Below are 21,586 nucleotides of genomic sequence, written 5' to 3' on the forward strand. Positions count from 1 at the left end.
TTTACTATTCTCTTTTGTTATTATTAAAAAAATTATAGAATTTTAAAAAATAGATATTTAAATGAATCATAAATTAACCAAACAAAAACATATTGATTTTTTCAAATAAATTTTGTATGAATAATATAAATATAAGAGTTTTTTATTAATGATTTTTTGTTACAACTTACAAACCTAGCTTGGTTTAAAAGATGGATTTGTCTGTTAAAACAAATATGGATTTTGTAAACAGAATTACATTAGTAAGAAGAACAGGAAATCGGATTAAATAAATGATTTATTCAATATTACAGACATTAGATGCACTTCAGAAGTCATGGAAAAGCATAATAGCATCATCAATTTTCAATTGTGAAGACTCCATCAGAAATCTCATTTTCTTGAGCTTCTCGTATTTATCTTTCGACGGCCCCACACGTTTTTCAGGTGGGAGATTTAGAATCTGAAAGCAATCAACACAATAACGATTAATGCACGAGTGCTAAATGAAGGATTAATAATTGAAATGGAATCAGAGAAAAATATGAAAACATGTTGAATACTATGATTGCTTTCCTATCACCCCGCATAAAAATCAATATTTGGAATTAAGAATCTGATATAACCGTAGTTTAAAAACATACCGGTATTTGCTAGAAAAAAAATCCCTAATAAATGTAGGTCTGAAAATAGAGATGATTTCTCATGAAACAGAGTCCACTCTATATATGTTAAACTAAGATTTGTTAGATGATACTATCTAAAAGACAAAGACAATCCAAATTTACAACATTACCTTGTCGGTTTTTATTTCTTCTGCATGGTTCACATTGTTAAAAACAAGGCACAAGAATGCACACAAAGTTCATCTTCAATTTCTACTATGTAGTCTAAAACTTACCCATATTCCAATTCAATCAACTGAGGATTTGTAAAATAATATGTTGCATGGAAACTTGTCGAGTCTTAAGTTTCAGAGTTTCTTTCCATTTCCAAAAACGCTTTTGAAACTTCAAAATTTTGTAATTATTACCGACTTGTGTAAAAGATATCCTTCCACCGTTTTTCATTTCAGCTATTTTTCCTTTCCATTACCGTGCAACATAGGAGAAAAAGGGCGCACCTAATACAGAGAAGGAAGGGGACGGATAAATAAATGAAGAAAGATAAGTTGTACAAACCTCCTTTTGCTGTTCCAGTTCATGAGCTACTCGGATGCTCAGATTTAAGCAAGCATGAAACATCTCATCCAGTACATGTTCCCAAAGAGTATGCTTATTTATCTTCCACAACAGGAATGTTGCTGTCCCCGCAACTAATTTCTATATGAAATATTAAAGAACATCTCAAATGAGTTAAAACACCATTTAGTCCTTAAAAAACTCACTGAAATCATGATTAATTATCTCAGTCGCAGAAAAAAAATATAGCATGTTTTATAACTATGATGATGCTCTCTTGGGTAAATAAATTCCCAACAAAGCATTCAATTATCACAATCTTTTCAACATAACAAACCATATAAGAATGATAAGTTCTCATTCTTCATGGTGCGTCTAAGAAAAAACTGCAATGTAAAGTTTATTTAAAGAATAAGTTCCATCAATCTTCTCATTTTTCCACTTACTCCATCATTTAAGTGTATAGACAAAGTGGAAAGAGTGAAAAAAAAATGAAGACATCAAAATAAACAGGATACGGATCCTGTCATGTTAATCCAACCATCACGTCCTGTTTCTACAATCTCTACTCTTACATTCTATAAGGTGGGTGGATGTCTTTTTATTGGAGAGTATAATCTCAACCATTGATTTCGAAATCAATGATTAAGATTGTGCAAATGTGAGTTGTCATGTCAACAGACAAATATACAAACAGGAAACCTAGCTTACCTCCATAAGCAGGTAGTCATCCTGCCACATCTTATAAAGGATCTTTGTTGTTTCCTTCTTTTCAGCAAATACAGTATCTGAAATCTAAAGGGGAAAAAAAGAATTAGAAAAATTACCATACAAGCATCATTAAAACAAACCTCTATATAATGATAAGGCTAAACAATGTAACAGAAACGAAAAAATGACCAAAAAGAGAAATCTACACATAGTATTGGGTTGGCCGGACACATGATGGCTTAAATGCATCAAAGTAAAATTAGGGTTTTGCAGAGTAATTAGATTGACTACAAACAAATTAACCAAAGGACCTTGGAGTTGAGATGCCAGGTGAAGAAAGTGGCTCTGTACGGTCAAAAAAACATCTAAAGTGTCGTGCAAACAGCTATTTTAGGACTAGAGGAACTATATTTATAAGGGTTGCTCTCAAAAGAAGAAGATTCAAGTCTATGAGCTACAGAAAAACATAAAAACATGGGGGAGTGCTGTCATAGACGTATGGGCAACCAATGCTTCTAAAAATCCTCTTAGGCATTCTCTATGCTAAGCTTTTCCCGATTGGTCCAATAGAGGCATTGATATAAGCATTCAAAAAGATTGGGGCTCCATTCCTAAGTAATGGTTTTCCTCCTGGGACGGTCTTTCTGCTCTTCTCATTTGCAAAAGCTACATGAAATGGCTGATTCTGTAAGCAAAGTTTGGCCCATTACGACAAGAGATTTCAGTATGACTTGACCCCAACCAACTATAAGTATGCTTGCTCAGCAACTTGCTGTGTTGGTTGGTACAGAAAATGGAAAAAGGACAGCCAAAAAGCTGGGCAGAATACCTGCCTTTTTTAAGGAGACTCGGTCCCCTCCCCCTCTCTTTTATTTTTTTAAATCATATGAATATGATGTAGATGGCGTGATTATTATATCAGCATTTCCAATAAGGGAGCTAGGAAAGACTGGGGGTTAGACTTGTTAGTTGTTACCTTATCAGTCTCAAGTAGGCGACCAGCCTTTGATAGTAACCTGAACATTTTATAGGCATCCTTCCCATATCTTTTCAACACAATTGACTCTACCTGCAGCACAGAAGATGTAAACGAGTGAGCTTGAAGATCTTCTCTACCTGCAGCACAGAAGATGTAACTAGTTGTTTAGTGTTCCTAATTTTGAGCAAATGCATCTATCATACAGACCTCATCACTCTGAGCTACTTCAATAATATGCTTGAAATCTGCATGACAGATAGAATGCGTCACCGAAAATCAAGGAACAAAATCAGCCACAAAAGAAGATGGAGCTCTATCTGAGAGGAAGCTGTAGGTACAATTAAAAAAAAAAAGTACAATGAAAGAAAGACAGAAGATACCTATATTGAACAAATCATCAGCCTCATTTATAAATGGTGGAGGAGAATTCAACTGAATAAGGGCAGCTCTAACATGATCAAATGTCATGTTCCGGCCTTTTTCACTTTGAATTACTTCTTCATAAATGGAATTCAAAGACAATGGAACTGCAGAATAATATCAGAAATGTCAAACTAGTAAAAAGCAAGGGCATATTTGCATAAAATGACAGTGTATCAACATTTGACTCGCTAGATATCAAGCTCACTCGTTTAGTCACTATAAGCAGATCCTTTTCAAATATTCACCATCTTTTTTCACCAAAACAGTTAGCTAGACTGTTGACTGTAGGTGTATATACATGTCTCTGGACCTTATTGCTCTAGATTTAAGCTGCGGCTTTGACAAGTTTGGAACATGGTGAAGTATATATAATAAAGCAGATTCCTAACTGGTGCCTCTTCACTTGCCTGTGCCCGTGTAACTAAGATTCTAACATAAAATTTGCTTTCTTTTTCTCAGATCTATAGTCAAGAATTTGCTGACATTGGTTTTTTTGTTATGGAAAGAAGTTCTCCAAATGTATTTTAGCTGCTTGTACATTTGCAATAAATCTATAATAAACAAAAACAATTCAGAAGCCACCTAGATAATCTTGTCATAAGGTAACTGAGCAATCATCAATCAAATGGTCACCTGAACTTGCCGTTTTCACTTTTTTCTCTTCAGGCCTGGAAGCATCTAGCATTGCACTCAGGACAATAGCTGCCCCATCATCTAGCCTTGCTCTAACATTCTCAACACAAGCCTAACATGCAACATAACAGTCAAATTCACATGAACGTGAAATTTTAAAGAATGTAAAGAATAAATAGAACACATAACCAGTTTGAGGATATTTTACAGGGTGCAAACAAACCCATTGCTTTAACTGATTTTGTTCCAAAAATAGAATCTAATTTGCAGAAGATGACAATTTTCACTGTCTATGAACTGACTTAGAGAAGATTAAGGAAAATAGTAATGCCATGTGACTGCTTGTTATGAGACTAGCTTTTGTTTCCTCATTCAGTCCAAATTTTTTTCATAAAACAAATAATTCAGATAGTTGAAATAGCAAGAGAGAGAAATCATTCTGTTTGAAAAATGAAAAGGGCAAATATAATGATGTCTTTTACTTTCGATGTTAATTGATAGATTTTCCATTTGGCAATGACTCATATAAGAAAACAACATTATCATTTAGTCAGTTACAACTTTATTGGGAAGGAAATTACTGATATTTCAAATCCAATTTCTCAAAACAAACGCCATATAATAGGTGAAATCATGCTCCCATTTGTTTAAATATAAAAGAAAGTCATAAGAGAAACCAACCTTATGCCTAAGCCTATGGATAAATTCCTCGAAATTGGCACGCCAAACAACTATGTCATTTTCTGCAGCCTCTCCATCTATATTAGGCTCTGAAGCCTCAAGCTTGCGCTGTAAAATAGAGAATAAAGATTAGGCCGTGAATTATCTTCTTAGTTTAACAAATGACTAGCTAACAACCTTTTCTCCGGCATGTTTTTCCGGGAATTTATTATGGTCCTTTTCTCCATTAACATTTAATTCGGCTTCTAGATCAACTGAAAATCTTTTCGCATCCATAGGCACTGCTGCTGCTATAACACTTTGTTCTAGAGTTGCTGATTCTACGGCTATCTGCAAGTATTTGTAAAATGTAAGCTTCTAGATCTTCTAACATGCAGAATTCAGTAAGCAGATGGCATTTGTGAATCTGATTTTAGGAAAGTCACTAACTATCATTTCAAATGAAGAAATCTCATCACTCATTTTCAGAAAGTTAAGATTCCTTTAATCCTAGAAAACAACAAATTGAGACATCAATTGCAGCATAGTTGCTTTCTAACCCCTTCCAGAAAGAATGTCATTCTGTTTTCATTAATGGACAAACATAATTGATCACACTTTAAGTTAGCTTGTATGGAGTGGATGAATGGCCTATTTGTTATTTTTCCCTTTTTTCCCTCTTACTTTCTCTTTTCAACTGCAAAATCATGTAAATTATTTTAGTAATCTCCTGAAGCACTGTATACCAACTTCAAGTCTATCACTCCTAAGGTGGTGTTACCGACAAAATAACATGAAAAGAAAATCAAGCCTCTTCATTTTACAATCTCTAAGGACATTCCAAATACAACAGAACCTAGTACCAATCACATTTCTCCAACTTCCAAGGCCATTTAGGTATGAGTGCAGATGGAACAAAATTGTCCACTTATTCAGTTATGTCAAGAAATAAGCAAATACTATCATGAGTTGTCAACGATTATTTCTAATTCCATAAAACATATAAGGAATTTCTATGCAATGAGGCAATAACCTTAGCAGACTTAGCACTTCGCTTCTTTGCACGAACTTCTTCTTCAGTAGGTGGTGCAAGAATTGGTTCAGGGGCAGGACAATGCTCAATAAAACGAGCAATTATAAGTTTACGCAAGCTTTCTTGTAAAGCATCTACACCTACACTATTCCCTGAGCACACACAAAGATAATCATAAATATCCAAATTCATTGATAAAACCGAGTCAAGTATCTGAAATACGGAAGCACTTAATCTGACTATACATCAATAAAATTAAAAGAAGATTCTAGTTTACCTTCCCTTTGACTTGAATTGACTCTATCAACAATTTGTTTCACATTAAGCCTACCATGCTGAAGTAATCCCTCAACAATATCTACACACTGACGAAAACAGACACGAATATTTAACAATCTAAAACTCAAATTAATAAAACAAAACAGAACAATAAACTAAATTAACTGACCAATTTATCCAAATCCTGAGAGACAATAGCTAAAAATTTGGAAAACCGAACGCGGTGGAGAATGTTATCAAACACCGCAATGTAATGAGGAATTAGTTTGGGATCATCTCCGTAACGGAAAGCTTGAGCGCAATTGTGTTGGACTAATACGAGTAGAGTGTTCTTCACTTGCTTGTGATTTAGCTGTGTGAATTGCATTATGCTTTGGATTGTTAACGGTCCTTTGAGAAGTAGACATTCGCATACTTTCTGTTCGGTAAATTTTGAAGAAAAACGAAATCAGATGATATTAATAATAGTAATGATAAAATGAATTTCGCGATGTTCTTTAAAATTAAAGAGAGAGAGAGAGAGACTTACAGCGACTTGATCGCCGAAGTGATTGGTGATGATGTGATTGGCGTATTTGATTCCGTACGGCGTTTTCACCATCTTTTGGTTGTTTGGAGCTGCTGCTTCTTCGCTGTTATTCGCGTGAGAGGCGAGGCGGGAAGAGATGGAGAATTGTTAGGTTTTTGACAATTCTTATATGTAATATGAATAAATTTCACTTTGGAACACAGAGGGGTCAATAGCTCAGTGGTAGAGCATTTGACTGCAGATCAAGAGGTCACCGGTTCGAACCCGGTTGGGCCCTTTTTTAATTTCTTACTCTTTTTTTTTTTTGGAATCCTTTTGAATAAAACTTTACTCTTTTTCTTTGAGAGAAAAAAAACCCTTAATCAAATAGAATAATTCTCATAAATTTTGAAATGAATCGTTATTTAAATTGTGTAATCTTGAAAAAAAAAAACTAAAAACAAATATTATTTAGTACAATAAGATATTTTAATTGAAGTGAGAAACAATCATGTCACATTTAAATATTCATTACGTTTCAATAGAATTGTATATTTTCATTTTATCAGACAATTTAAAAAAATTAATATTATGAATGTTTTTAAATTTATCTATTTTTTTGTTATGTCTTTATTTAATATAATCATCAATTTACTTTGTTAGAATAGTTTGACTTATTTCTTTACATATATATATATATTTTAATAGATGGTAATATATTAGATAATTAGTACATTTAAATAAAAATAAAAATAAATCATTTTTAAGACTGTTTATCAAAAAGGACAAGAATTTTAAAATAGAAAAATATGTCAATTCTATTAAGACGAGAGATAAAATATATACAAATTAACTCAAACGGAAAAAGAAATAAACAGTTGGGGAGGAATATCAATAAGTTATGTGTAACCAATTAACTATAGTTAAAAGGGTTAATTTCTAAAGGCTAATCACCTGTAAAACTACCGATTTTTCAATTTTTTTTCAATAACACCCTCATCTTGTGAAAACCTCAATAGCACTCTATTTCGTATTTTTACGTTTCAATAGCACTCTAAAACATTAAATTGAACTCTTTTTATTTGGATAAAAGTCAAAACAAATCCTTTATATTTACCATATATTCTAAATAATATTTAATGTTATAAAAACTACAAAAAAATTCTATTCTCCACATATTTAAAGATGATTAATGATAAAAAATTATTTAATAAAAATAATTAATTTTCCGACCAATCGCCACCTTCTTAAAATCTGTTACCGACTCTTTCGAACTATCACCGCCACGAAACATGCCAATTTTTTTTAAAAAAAATAGTGTTCTTCGTTTTTGAGGAAGAACAACAGTTCTTCCTTGTTCAGAACTCGTCCTCCATGGAGCTTATAAAGTACCGAATTGCTCAAAAGATCGAAGTATTCCCACGAGCTTCCGACCATCTCGCAGAAGCACCAGTAGCTTCTCTGAAGCAAAAGACCAAACAGTTAACAACAACAAAAATCCTCAAATGCAAGCATAAATGGAAGAGTGAAATATTTGAACTTTTAAACATGAACATTCCAGTGCTTATAAACAGTGCCTCCTTAACACCAAATTACCAATTTCTGCTACAAATTCTACTAAATTCAAATTCTCACATTAAAGATAAGGAACATAACAAGAGCTTATTGTCAAGATAGCTAGCAAGAGAAGTAGAAAGGTAAATATCTTCCAAGCCCGCCCAAGACTTTGATAATTTCAAACTCTTTAACTTTTTCGGCACTGCAAAAATTACCGAAAATTTTCACTGAACTCATCCAACAAATATAGCATTGGCTGTTCAAGATTCCACCTTTAACGCAGCACAGAATCGCTCGTCCTCCCATGGAGGAGGAGATGGGCGAGAACAGATCTCGTCCTCCATGAGGACGAGATCTGTTCGTCCTCCATGGGAGGACGAGAACAGCTCGTCCTCCCATGGAAGCCGATGGCAGATTGAGGTCCATGAGTATGAGATTTGATATTTTTTTATTTTTTATTTAAATTAGTGGAGAATAGGGCTTGTTTGGACGTTTTTTAAGTTAGGGAATTTGTTAGTATTTGTTCAATTAAAAAAAAGTATAAAATGATCCTTTCATTTAGTTATTTTATAAAATTTAATCCTTACAATAATAAAATTATCTATTTTTTTCAATTTAGGGTGCTATTGAAACGTTAAAATACGAAATAGAGTGCTATTGAGGTTTTTACAGGATGGGGGTGTTATTGCAAAAAATTTAAAAGGTCGGTAGTTTTACAGGTGATTAGCCATTCCTAAAAAAATCATGAACTTTTCACGAAATTTCATTTTAATCATGACCTTTAAAAGTTGTCATTTAAAGGCACAAACTTTCATTTTATTTCAAATCTATCACCAAAGTAAAATTTGATGTATTTTATCTGAATCCTAGATACTCTAACTGAAAGATAATAAGATTTGATGTTGATTAATAACTTGGGTTTTTAATTAATGGTTTAGTGAAAAAATTTAGTCAATAAAAATACACTGAAATGATGAATTTGAAACAATATGAAAGTTCGTGCCTTTAAATAGTAACTTTTAAAGGTCATGATTAAAATGAAATTTCGTATAAAGTTCGTGATTTTTTTAGAAATTAACCCTAGTTAAAATTATATAAGTGTTGGATGTCAAACTGATATGTAGTGTATTCAATTTATTTTACAAACGCTCTTTCTCTCCAAGTATTAAAAACAATAATTAAGTTATGTGTAATTATATTACTTAAATGTATTAATCAAGTGTATTTATTACTATTAGGTGTGTGACATTTTAAAGATTAATAGATTGGGAACATTAATGAATTAAAGAAGAATTTAAGAAGTGAAAGTTATGTTATATATGTAGTTGAATCAATTAGCTGGAAATATATTAATATAATGACCTATTCAATCAAAAAGCTCATGTACTTTCAATTTTTTATTTATCTATTCTCTTTTTAAAATTTATTATTCAATAGATTTTATATTTTTATTTTCTCTTTAGTAAATTTTTTTATGAAAATAAATTATGAACGTATGGTTCAACCTTACTAAAATGATCAATATAAATGGTCCTTATATTTTTAAATATTTTTTTTTCAAATTATTTTATTCAGTGTAAGTTTTTGTAGTTATAAATTTTTGTTTATCTAATTTTCAATGATGTTTTCATCGTGTCAAGTTAGATGGACATTTAAATTGGATTCCACGCGCGTTTCACAGTAAATACTATAATGTATCTTTTTTTCCGTGTCAAAATAAATTAAATATAAAAATACAAATTTAAAAAAATGCAGGGTCATAAAGATGGATTTGACCTTAATTGAATGATGTTCTTATGATGGTGCCTAGCTCCAAAAGACATGCTGCATTTCACATGGGAACATTTATGGGAAATTGACATTATTATTACTATGATCCATGACGATTCCCAACCATTTGAAAAGGGGTTTCGTGCATTTCTCCATGCCAAAGTGGAATTTATTGTCAATGTCAGCTCCATTTAGGAGGTTGATGTTGAGTATGTAAATGTCCTTTTGACCAAAAAAAATTAAAGCCCCTTGCAAAATGTACTATTAATAATGTCATGAACGGGATGCGCCATAATCATGGTACTGCCTGCGGTGTCTCCATGATCTCCACCACGGCCGTAATCGTGGTGTTGCACATGGTGTTTCCACAATCTCCACCACGACGATGATGTGGTCAATGGTGGTTTTGGTCTTCAAGTGACACACTCATAAACAAAAGTAAATGTCGTTTTTCACTTCGTCACAGTTGCACCCGTATTGTAGTGCTCCCCATGGTAAGTGTTAAAACAATTTTAAAATAAATTTCAGAACATAAACATATAATAATTGAGTAAAAATCATAAGCATAATTCCAACAACTTCTCTACTATGTATATGATATTTATTTGAAAAAATCTTCAAACATTTTGCTCCAAAACAAAATCTTGAAATGAGATAAGATAAGATATTATGTTCATTAGAAACAGAAATATGCACCAAAAGTAAAGAAAAAGTGATGATAAAAATGGACAACCTAGTAATAAAAGATGATGAAGAAAATGAGGTTAAACAAGAAGACCCCATGTGTACCAAATCGAGGTGACAATAGGAAGTGAGTGCATAGTAAAGGGATCATGCGTATAAATGATGTGCCTCTAATACGGTCAGTGGTTAGCTCTTGGATCTTACCTCCAGCACCTCACATGACCAAGATATACAAATATACCCACCCTTTTTTATTTTCTTTTAACTCTTTGTCACATGAGCCAAATTCTTTCAAATCATGCAATTCTATCACATAATTGCATGTCCTATTATGGTAGAAATTTATGACTTATTTGAACCGGTGAAAGATTAAATCATTTTTTATTTCTATTCAAATGATTTGTTGAATGATTATTCTCAATCAATTATTTATTATGAATAATTCTTACTTTTAGTGAGTGAGTGGTATGCTTTATGCTTCCTTTTGTATGCCTTTATATAATCACCCTAATTGTTTCTCTTTTATTTTTAATGGGAACGAGAAGTTCTTTTTTTTAGGATAAATGGGAACGAGAAGTTAAGGTGACATTGAGTGGGATACCTACTTATTTAGCTTAAAGTAGTTTGTTAAATATATAATTGCAAGCATGTAATTAGTTAATTTATTCCTTTATGTTTTTGTATGGTAACTAAATTCCTTTTTTCCTTTTAAGACATATCAATCAAACTTAAAAGTTGTAGTTATCAGAAAATAGTTCAACTTTTTATAGTATAGAAAAAATTCATAATTTTGAAAGAAAATAGGATTGTCTCAAGTTATAATGGACATGGGAGATTGAATTCATTTAATTTGCACATTTCATTTAAATTAAATGGCGTATAATTTAATTTAATTCTTACACTTTTGATCTATTTTTTTTTTAAATAAGAATCGAACAAACTAATCATTGAAAATGCATCCAAACATTCTAGATAGGATGATACTCCTTTAGCAACTCAACAACCGAAACGGTATAGACTAAATAAATTTGATATTTTATGTTTATGAGAACTTGATAAATTTTAATTTTTATTGAGAGTGGTGTTCATAGTGATAAATAATGAATTTAAAAATTAAATTACTTTAAATTAATGACTTGTTCTCAGTCTATTTCTAAAAACAAAAAATTATATTTTTTAAAGAAAACTTTATATTCATCTTCAATCATTAACATCAACTATTATTTCTTTTTATTTAATACAATAATTGAATTTCTTTTATATTCCATTAATACAATAATTGACGGCCTAATGCCATAAAAAAATCCGATCTTTTAGCCCCGTTCTAATCATATCCTGACGTTGAAACTGGTCAATTTTATCATATTTCGCATTTTATCGTTTCAATTGTACTCCGATTTTTTAATTTTTGTCAAATTTTTTACTTAAATGATAAAATTAATTTTTTTTCCATTTAAAAAAATACAAATAAGTCATTTATTTTTAAAAACCAACTAAAAATCATAATCAAATTAAAATTAATTTAAATTTTTAATTAATTTAACTAAATGAGAATAAATTTTAAACACATACAATTACTATATGCTAGACATGGAGAATGTTTTTGAAATTTTTTCAAATGAAAAAGACGTCAATTTAATATTTCAGGGTACAATTTAAACACAAAAATGGAAAAATGGTAAAATTGACCAGTTTTTAACGTTAAGGTAGGATTAAAAAAGAGATAAAAGGTCAGAATTTTTTAAGGCATTATGCCATAATTGACTCTCTCTTATTTACGCTAACAAGATTATTTATATAATTATTATCTATATTCTCTTATACTCTTATTCATGTATATCTCGCACAATAACCACTAACTAGCTAGCTATTAATTATCTCTAGCCTCTAGCTAATATCTGCATGTGGACTGTGTGTGTGGGTGATCGTAGAAGATCCGCCATTACTGACCAGCAGCATGATTCCGAGGAGAAATTCCATATATACTCATTATGGAATGCTGCATAGTCTAAAGCTGATATGAAAAACTGTACACCAGCCCATTTATTTATTCATTTCACTATAGGCATTATTACACGTAGGTACAAATTAACACATCACAATCAGAAATAAATCTGTCTCACAAAGAAAATAATAATCTGGATCAGTTAATAAGAACATTTTTTCACTAATTATAGTAATTATAGTAATCTGATAATGAACGAATCAATGGTGTCAGCGTCCGAAGCACACGTGTGTTGTAGCTTGAAAGGTGATGGAGATTGGTTTTATAAGGTTGAGACATGGAAATAATTAAGAAGGAAAGCTGCCGGATGCAGTCATTTTCTTGAATGGACTTGCTGTTCACTTTCTTCCTAACACCATTAGCTGTTTGATTGCTACTCTTATCTGCCTTTTAACCATATATGTAACACCATCCCTAAATTACATAATTGACTTCATTTTAATAATGTAGGAACATTATACAACACAACCAACCATTACGCTATATCATTCATGCAATGAACCAATAGTGCGTTAGTTATGTGGAAAATTGAATGATAAAAAGAATATATAATAATTAAAAGATTTTCTACCGCAAATGTTCATTGATTTATTGTAAAAATGACATGACGGTTATATGTTATAAACACTCAGGCTAAAGTTGATGAATTAATTTACAATTAAAGGAAGAAAGAAGCATATACTTGACATTGGGTGCCTAACATCCTATCACACCAAATGCGTGAATAAAAAAGATAAGTGGGTGTAACAGTCACCAAAAACAGCCAATTTTGTGCCTTTTTCGTTCTATATATCAACAACTAGGTTTTGGATTTGCATATGTATGTGAGGCCCCAGTTAAACCTGCTTCTGTTTCTACTGCTTTCTATATCAGCTTAGAGCAGGTAAAGAGTTCCAAAGGGATCGCATTGATCTAATATTTTACCTGAAATGAGTTAATTATCATCTAATTACCTCATTTTCATTCGATCATGCTATCCCTTAGGAAGTCTCTATCAGCAGCTCTAAATTTACACATACGATCTCCAATGATCCTCCAGGTAACATAATTATCTTGGATTCCTTTTGATTAATGAGCATTTACTCATTGTTTTAAGCTTTCATGTCCAAGATGAAATTGTGTTTGTAATTGTGTCTTATACATCTGTGCATGTATATTTAATTCATGTCCTATTACTTGTAAGTTTGATTTTGGTTTCACTAAAAAGACATTCAATCACTGCAAATTAATGTATAGATTTATTAAAAAAATTAATATTTATGTTTGTCTTAATTAAATTACCTATTAATTTGGGACGGAGGGAGTCTTAGAGTAGTAATTAATTAAGTGAAAATTAGATATTTAGTGATTCAACAAGGATGCTTTGTTTATACTCTTTAGCAGACATAAGCACATGCATGAATGAAACTGAGTAAGAAGGAATATATGCTTTTAAAGAATTGGCCGGCCAGATTTAGAATATTGCCCTAGTTTCAAGATTTTTAGTGCATGCATGGATAAAGATCTGCGTTTTGATTTCTATATATCTTTATGACTACAGATATATTTACCGTGCATCTATTACTAAATAATTAATTGAGGCACTCATGTCTGTATAATATATAGCCATACATCTTAATTTTTGTTCTATCCATCTATGATTATGACAAAAGTATTTTTTTTTATAATTGGGGAGGGTTTGTGAGAGAATTTGAACCCACGACCATTTGTTGCTTAACACTTATATCTTTTGAGTTATAGTTCATTGGTGACAAAAATATATTTTAACAGTGAGTGTTTATTTTATATAACCGTTGTGCCATGTCATTTTAACAACAAGTCAATGAGCATTTGCAATAGAAAATCTTTTAATTAATTTTTTTATCATTCAATTTTCCACATAACTAACACATTATTGGTTCGTTACACGAATGACATGACACAATAATTTTCCTTTAACAGTATGATATGTTAATTCTAAGAGTTTTAATAATTATATATCCAATAAAATCAATGTATCAGAATTTCGTCTTATTTTTTTAATATTTTCACGTACGTACGATGCCGTCTTGTTCATCAATTTTAAAATGGATCAAAAACTATCTCAATATAAATTAATAAGATCAACCACATATCATCAGAAAGTAAACATAAAGTCAACCTACGTACAACACTATAAATATTCAGCAATCAACCATCATTAATAAATCATGCTGCATAATATAAAAAAAGCAGAAACACAATTAAAATGTAAAAGTAACACAAATATAACTCAAAAAATTTTACAAAATTTGTTAACGTAACATGAAAAAAGAATTATAATATATATATATATATATATATATATATATATATATATATATATATATATATATATATATATATATATATATATATATATCAAACTGTTTTTTATACACTTAAATGATGAAAAATGTTATAAGAAATAGAAAAAATCAGAAAAAATAAAGAAGATGAAAGATGATGACGAATGACAGACGGAGATGATGATGATGATGATGATAAGGAGTATTCAGATCTGGAAAAAAGAAAAAATGATAATGGCAACATCAGAATTTTTAAATCTGAAAAAAAATACGACGATGGTAGTGGAATAATTGCGGAACCATAAAAAAATCTATTAGTATAGTGACGATTGTGATGAAAAATTTTGACGATGGTGATAATTTTCAAAAAAGGAAAACGAAAAATAAAGAAGGAGAGAAAAGGATATGCAACGTTATTTTTTTAATTTTATATTCTCTCTAGTTGATGTTAAGATGTTCAAGGTGTGCAACTTGGAACAGTATTTTTGATAGTTCAAATCAAATGTTGGTTATTTATGTAAAAAGCTATAAAAAATAAAGATAATATGTGCTTGTATCTTGATCGGGCTTGTTGAGGTTCAGCTTAAACAAGCCGGGTTCCGGACAAATACCTGATCCAATGATTTGGTATAGTATACTTTAGGATTTGCTTCAATTATTGATCAACTTTTTTTTTTAATTATTGAAAAGGAGAAATTTTTATATAGAGTAGTTATTTATGTACTAAGTCAATCATATCATATCATAACATCTCATTAAAATGAGGGTATTTTTGTCATTTTATTTGTTATTTACATACACTCTTGAATAATTATATTACAAAAATATCCTCATTTTAATGAGGTGTTATAATATGATTGGTTTAGTCCACGAGTGACGTGATGGACTGAGTTTATTTAAAAATTTCTTATTAGAGAGATGTTGCTTGTGGAAGAAATTAAACTAACAATCTAATAATTTAGTGTCCAGCGTTTATAACGTTTGAACTATAACTCATTAGTATGGACCAACTTAAACACAAATTAGAGAGAAATCATAACTTCACTACATATATCTGTATGCAGTTTCTCCGGAGAGTAAATCAATGTTAACTATATAAGAAGTAGGATCCTTCTCTTCTTAATTTATCTAGCTTTTTTTCGGTATAGAGGAACAATAGTCACCAGGATGACCAGATCTATATAGTATTTATATTAAATAATTAATCACTTTTTAAATAACATTATCATATATAATGTTACTTGAAATGAGTTAATTTATGAAGTAATCAATTCTGAAGTCTATGTGATCAGTGTTTAAAGAAAATAAAGTTTTTATTTTTGGTTGATAGTTAAACACTTTAGAAAAGTGAAATTTAGTATTAAGATTTTTTTTTTATTATAGCTTCAAACTAAAAATTTAAATAATATGTTTCTATTACTAAATTATGACTCCGTAACCCTTACAAAAAAAAAATCTAAATGAACTCCTACTGCAATAAATATAGTGGAGAGGCTGATTACGAAAACTGGCAACCTTTGTTTGGAGGTTGCAAATTCCTTAAGGGCATCTCCAAGAAAAGTCACCATTTCTCCCTCATCATTTTTCAATTTGCTGAATTTTCACCAAATTCGCTCCAATAGTCATCACCAAATTCTTCATCAAAAAACATACTTTTTTACTTTTTAATATAATAATCATTTTTAATTCTTAACATTTTATACATTTTTTTACCAATTACACCCATAAACTTATTTATGCTCATATTCATCCGAATTATAGTATTATTTATATTTAAAAAACAAATTACTAATAATTTTTTAAATTATGAATATCTTATAAAATTTAATTTATATTAGAATTATTTAAAATGAACATTATATTAATTTATTTAAATAAACACAATAAAAAAACTAAAATAAACATTATATTAATTTATTTAAATTAACACAACATAAAAATTAAAATTAACGAAAACATAAATCAATTCTCATAATGACTATGGTTCATCCACAAATGCTATTAAAGCATTGCGAAGTTAAAGATGAGCATTTTTATCTTTAATTTATCGATGTCTCGAGAGAAATTGCTCAAGATGAGCATTTTTATTATATTCAAAAAGTGAAATGGTGAAAGAAAAATTTCTTCACCATTTTTGATGAAAGAGAGTGTGAGGGAGTCATGGTGACTCCCTTGAAGATGGAGAGTCATCAATCTCTTTGGAGATGGTCTAAGAAACTATAATATCAGTAATTCTATGCAATATTTTAGAAAAAATAAATTGATTAAACATACGTGTAGTATAAGTTTTTGTGCTATAGTCAGAGATTCGGTTGATATGATCAGCAAACTACTAAATTTATAACAAATTTTTGAATAATGTAATAAACGGTATCTCCGTTCTAAATGGCATCTCGCAAACGTATTGGTTGTGATCATTGAAATTGCATATAATAGTGAGTGGAAGTAAGCTGTTCAATAGCGATTTCAACAATATAATTACATATGAGATGGATTAGTTCATGTTGTAAACATATTTCACCTAAAATTATAGATTCATTCATATAGTAAGATTGTGTTTGATGAACCCCTCTACATGTGTTATAATTCACATTTCATTCCCTCTTATTTGAAAATCAAACAATATTATTCTTAATGTTTGTTTTTGTCAACGATTTAGTCTCTCTGTTCATTTTTGGTGTTAGTCAATCGAGTAAAAGGACTATTTGTTTTAATTATATAACATTGAGGACTATTTAGAATATACGTTAAAATATAGCGTAGTGAAAAAGAGGTCAATTTAATGTTTGAGGGTGTAATTGAAACTAAAATGTGTGAATTTTGATGTTTGAGGTTGCAATTGAAAACGAAAGATTTGGATTTGGGTGAAATCGACAATTTTACAACATCATAGCGCAAACAAAAAAAGGCTAAAAGATAGAGGTTTTTTCAGACTATTAACCTTTTCTAACCATAAATTCTTTTCAATTGTCTTGTGTCGTTCAAAAATTATAAAATGGAGGAAAATGTTATAACCATTATTGTACAAGATGAAGGTACATTTTTACTTTCATCTGGCTCATTGCACCTAACCGCTGAATCGAAATTGGATGAATGAGAGTGCAATTTACAATTCTAGCAATGAATCCTTGTTTTTTTTTTCACTCTGCATCTCCTATTCATTCATATTCTTTTCTCCATTTGGTCTGTTGATATTTGTAAAGAAGAATGTACAAGGAACATAATTCTTAATTATAACTAATTTATAATTGCTTGGAAACTGGAACAATCAAATATAGAAAAACCCAGCTCAAATGACATCGTGGTTCATGTACAGAGCAGCATCACAAAACAAGTGCATGCATTTTCGTATCTTCGCGGGCAGAGTGTTTGTTTCATACTACGGGTGTGCCACGTTATTTTTATCACATGCCAATATAAGTTTGTAATATAAAAATGTTTAATTATTAGTATTTACTTTTTAATCATTAAATCTTTATGGCTTAATTACTTAAAAAACCCCCACCTTGCACTTTTTCTTCGTTTATACCCTGACCTTGTAAAAACACCATTTGTACCCAATTTTGGGTTTTTATGTTTCATCTCTACCCAAAAGCATTAAATTGTACTTTTTTAATTTAGAAAAGAGTTTAAAATATACTTTTTTTCTATTTCAAAATATACAAATAAATCCATAAACTTAAAAAATAATCAAATACATCCAAATAATTAATTAATTTTTTTAATTTGATAAAATAATAAAAAAATTAAAAAAAATTATTATTATTTTTAATTTTTTTGTCGGAAATATTTTTAAAAAAATAAAAAAAATTCGAAATATTTTTTAAAAAATTTTAAAAAAATTATTATTATTTTTAATTTTTTGATAAAGATGGTATTTTTGTACTATTAATAACATTAATATCTAATTCGTATATAAGTTAAAAATGAAGGATTGTTTTAAACTTTTTTTTTCAAATTAAAAAAGTACAATTTAATGCTTTTGGGTAGAGATAAAACATAAAAACTCAAAATTGGGTACAAATGGTGTTTTTACAAGGTAAGGGTATAAACGAAAAAAAATGCAAGGTGGGGGTTTTTTAAGAAATTAAGCCAATCTTTATCATTGCAACGTCTCAATATTTATTGTATGATTAACGTGGCACAACTGTTGTGCTATATAATTATTTTAATAGGGCTTATGATTGAAATGCAGAAATCAGAAACCATTAGGAAAGACGTTGCATTTGTGAGGCCAAATCAAAAGACCTTGTTGTCCATCTTTATGTTGACTAATAAGTGATTAGTTTCGTCTTAGATTTCGAATTCTACAGTTATTTCAAACTCTTAGCTTAAACCAACTATATAAACTGTCTCCACCTTCTAATCATCAAATGTATTCTAGTTCATCACAATTACAAAGTGTTTAGTATTTTTCTGTTGGAGCCAAGTTAGCTATAGAATGGTGGCTATGGCTAGCTTCAACAACTTGGCTCTTCTCGCTCTTGCTCTTGTTCTCTCTGTGCAAGGCACTCTTGGTAAGCCAATAACTAAACTTTATGGCATGTATGTATGACATTTGAATTTATTGACTTCCATATCTTATAGTAATATATCATTAATATAATAAGTTTATAAGTTTAGTTTAACTGAATTCAAATGTGATTAAATATTCAATGCAACAACATCACCTATAGTAATTGATTTTTAGGATATCAAACTATCGTTTCATTTCATTTTGCTAATCAAATTTTAATTCATTTTATCTTAGTTATGATTTTTTTTATTTTAGTTCAACAAGTGTTTTTCTTAGACTTTAGTGGCAATTTGCCCCTTCAATTTATAAATAATGGACAATTAACACATAAATTAATTTTGTGGGCAAATCAGTCACAAACTTATTGATTATGGACAATTAACCATTTTGCCAATTTGCCCTCTCAACCTGTAAGTTAATGGTTCAATAATTTGGCAATTTTTTCCTTCAACTTGTAAATTAATTTGCACAAATGAGATTAATTTGCAATAATTATTAAGTTTGTGACTAAATTGCCTATAAAATTAATGTAAGTGTTAATTACTTATTTCTTACAAGTTGATGGGGCAAATTGCAACTTAAGTGGGTTTTTTTACAACAATTGCATGCGCGGTAAGACAATTTTACTTATTTTTATCACATAACAATCAATTTTTATTTATTATGTGGATATTTATTACACATGCATAAATTTATATACGCGGAATTTTTTTTCTGAGTTAAATTATGCATACATGACAAATTTTAAAGTTAAACATAAATCAATTGTTACACATATATTTTTACCGGAAAATCTTTCGCTTAAATAAAATTAAAAGTTTAATAACCAACAATAAAATGAAATAAAATTGGATTGCCGAAATAAAATAAAACGATAATTTGAATACCTTATAAACTAATTATCCAATATAATTTATTCTAGAGGATTAATAATCCCAAGTAGAATTTTGCTTCATTTTTGCATCTAGCCTTGAGCTAATCTATACTTTACGTTTAAGAAATTGAATTGATGCTTAAAGAATGAATTATGGGTTTGATTAGGAGAAATAACATGTGAGAAGCTTGATCAAGAAACATGTTCATATGCAATCTCATCAACTGGAAAACGGTGCGTATTGGAGACGCATATGAAAAGAAGTGGAGAGGAATCATATACATGTCGTACATCTGAAATCGAAGCTGATAAGTTGAGAAATTGGGTTGAAACTGATGAATGCATTAAAGCATGTGGTTTGGACAGAAAATCATTAGGAATTTCATCTGATTCTCTCATTGAATCTGATTTCACTAAGCAACTATGCTCTCCTCAGTGTTATGATAGCTGCCCTAACATTGTTGATCTTTACTTCAATCTTGCTGCCGGTGAAGGTATATACAGAGTTTGAGTCCAATTTCGAACTTAAAGTTTTATAGTCGAGTCGAGTTCGGCAATATTGCGAGTTGAGTGGCAGCTTTTCGACTCGATTCGATTATTAAAAAGAAGAAAAACTAACTCTCTTTCTGATTCTGTAGGTGTGTTTCTGCCTAGGCTTTGCGAAACAACAAAAAAAGCAAATGAAAGGAGAGGATTGATGACTGATATTCATAGCTCAAGTTTGGCTGTATCAGCTCCAATTCCTAAAGTGAAGAACACATTTCTTCCAGTATATGCACCAACGCCTTCACCAACACCAGCACCACCAATGCCACCACCGCCGCCACCGCCGCCCGTTTATTAGGAATTTCTTGGCGGAAACATGAAATTAAGAAGCATCAAACTAAACTATATGTGTGTGTACTTTGGGGCATAAGTTCTACGGATAAATAATATAGAAGGTATGAATATTTTATTAAGGAGCGAGCCAGCTTCATTGCTACTTCGGCTTGCAACTATGTGTTCTGTCTATTATGTGAAATCAATATTTACTAGATTGATTTAATATGATTGTATGTTTGTATTATGATGTGATTACCATCAAATAATAAAAAATATTTGTTTTTAATTTGTGATTATAATGGTTTTTATACATCCAACCAGTTAGAGGTGGTTAAAATTGGCCCGATAAAACCTGCTCGAATTGACATGAATGGAACTTGATAAATAAGTAAACATTGAACCTCTCCTTACGCACAGTCTTTTAAAGTGTTTCAAGTGTCAGGTGAATACAGAGGAATTCAACGTTTACTTATTTATCAATTTCAGGGTCAAGTAGGATTATTTAACAAGTTCAGAGGTTCGATAGTTGAGACGTTAAGTTTAGGGGTTAGATGGATAAAAAGATAAAGTTTAGGGGTCAAATTATATATTAAACCAACATTTTTCCACAACAAGACCAACCTAATATAACCTATGTATACATACCATGTCACCGCGGAAACTGAA

At 30.3% G+C, this 21,586-nt stretch overlaps 2 protein-coding genes and 1 non-coding gene across 4 annotated transcripts; 2 read left to right on the top strand and 1 right to left on the bottom strand.

Annotated features, from left to right (window-relative positions):
* Positions 1 to 239: 239 nt before the first annotated feature.
* On the bottom strand, positions 240 to 6,534 carry LOC126675339 (uncharacterized). The gene is made up of 13 exons (XM_050369968.2): positions 6,408 to 6,534; positions 6,048 to 6,296; positions 5,877 to 5,964; positions 5,600 to 5,751; positions 4,765 to 4,917; positions 4,588 to 4,695; positions 3,907 to 4,018; positions 3,231 to 3,377; positions 3,058 to 3,095; positions 2,848 to 2,940; positions 1,872 to 1,955; positions 1,161 to 1,301; positions 240 to 442 (listed from the first exon to the last, which is right to left on the bottom strand). Exons 1-13 carry the CDS (start codon positions 6,477 to 6,479, stop codon positions 308 to 310), a joined length of 1,572 nt encoding a protein of 523 aa, XP_050225925.1. The 5' UTR covers positions 6,480 to 6,534; the 3' UTR covers positions 240 to 307.
* Positions 6,535 to 6,612: 78 nt separating this feature from the next.
* On the top strand, positions 6,613 to 6,684 carry TRNAC-GCA (transfer RNA cysteine (anticodon GCA)). Its single transcript has one exon. It is a non-coding gene; the product is annotated as a tRNA-Cys (tRNA).
* A 6,502-nt stretch (positions 6,685 to 13,186) lies between these two features.
* On the top strand, positions 13,187 to 21,206 carry LOC126671895 (uncharacterized). 2 transcript variants are annotated; one of them, XM_050365716.2, is made up of 4 exons: positions 13,187 to 13,441; positions 19,093 to 19,225; positions 20,266 to 20,592; positions 20,737 to 21,206. In XM_050365716.2, the coding sequence occupies exons 1-4, from the start codon at positions 13,373 to 13,375 to the stop codon at positions 20,940 to 20,942; spliced, it is 735 nt and encodes a 244-aa protein (XP_050221673.1). In that variant the 5' UTR covers positions 13,187 to 13,372; the 3' UTR covers positions 20,943 to 21,206. The 2 variants fall into 2 exon arrangements, with proteins under 2 accessions (XP_050221673.1, XP_050221674.1); XM_050365717.2 differs by having other exon boundaries at positions 13,358 to 13,441; positions 18,904 to 19,225.
* Positions 21,207 to 21,586: the final 380 nt, after the last annotated feature.

The sequence above is a fragment of the Mercurialis annua genome, linkage group LG3, assembly GCF_937616625.2.
Source record: "Mercurialis annua linkage group LG3, ddMerAnnu1.2, whole genome shotgun sequence".
Taxonomy (NCBI): domain Eukaryota; kingdom Viridiplantae; phylum Streptophyta; class Magnoliopsida; order Malpighiales; family Euphorbiaceae; genus Mercurialis; species Mercurialis annua.

Excerpts from the sequence above, each read along its gene's own strand:
- LOC126675339 (XM_050369968.2), bottom strand. The coding sequence starts at position 6,479 with ATGGTGAAAACGCCGTACGGAATCAAATACGCCAATCACATCATCACC. Across the intron at positions 5,752-5,876 it reads CAATTCAAGTCAAAGGGAAG|GGAATAGTGTAGGTGTAGAT; the intron begins GTAAACTAGAAT and ends GTGTGTGCTCAG. Across the intron at positions 4,918-5,599 it reads GAAGTGCTAAGTCTGCTAAG|ATAGCCGTAGAATCAGCAAC; the intron begins GTTATTGCCTCA and ends AAATACTTGCAG.
- LOC126671895 (XM_050365716.2), top strand. The coding sequence starts at position 13,373 with ATGCTATCCCTTAGGAAGTCTCTATCAGCAGCTCTAAATTTACACATA. Across the intron at positions 13,442-19,092 it reads GATCTCCAATGATCCTCCAG|TTCATCACAATTACAAAGTG; the intron begins GTAACATAATTA and ends AATGTATTCTAG. Across the intron at positions 19,226-20,265 it reads CTCTGTGCAAGGCACTCTTG|GAGAAATAACATGTGAGAAG; the intron begins GTAAGCCAATAA and ends GGGTTTGATTAG.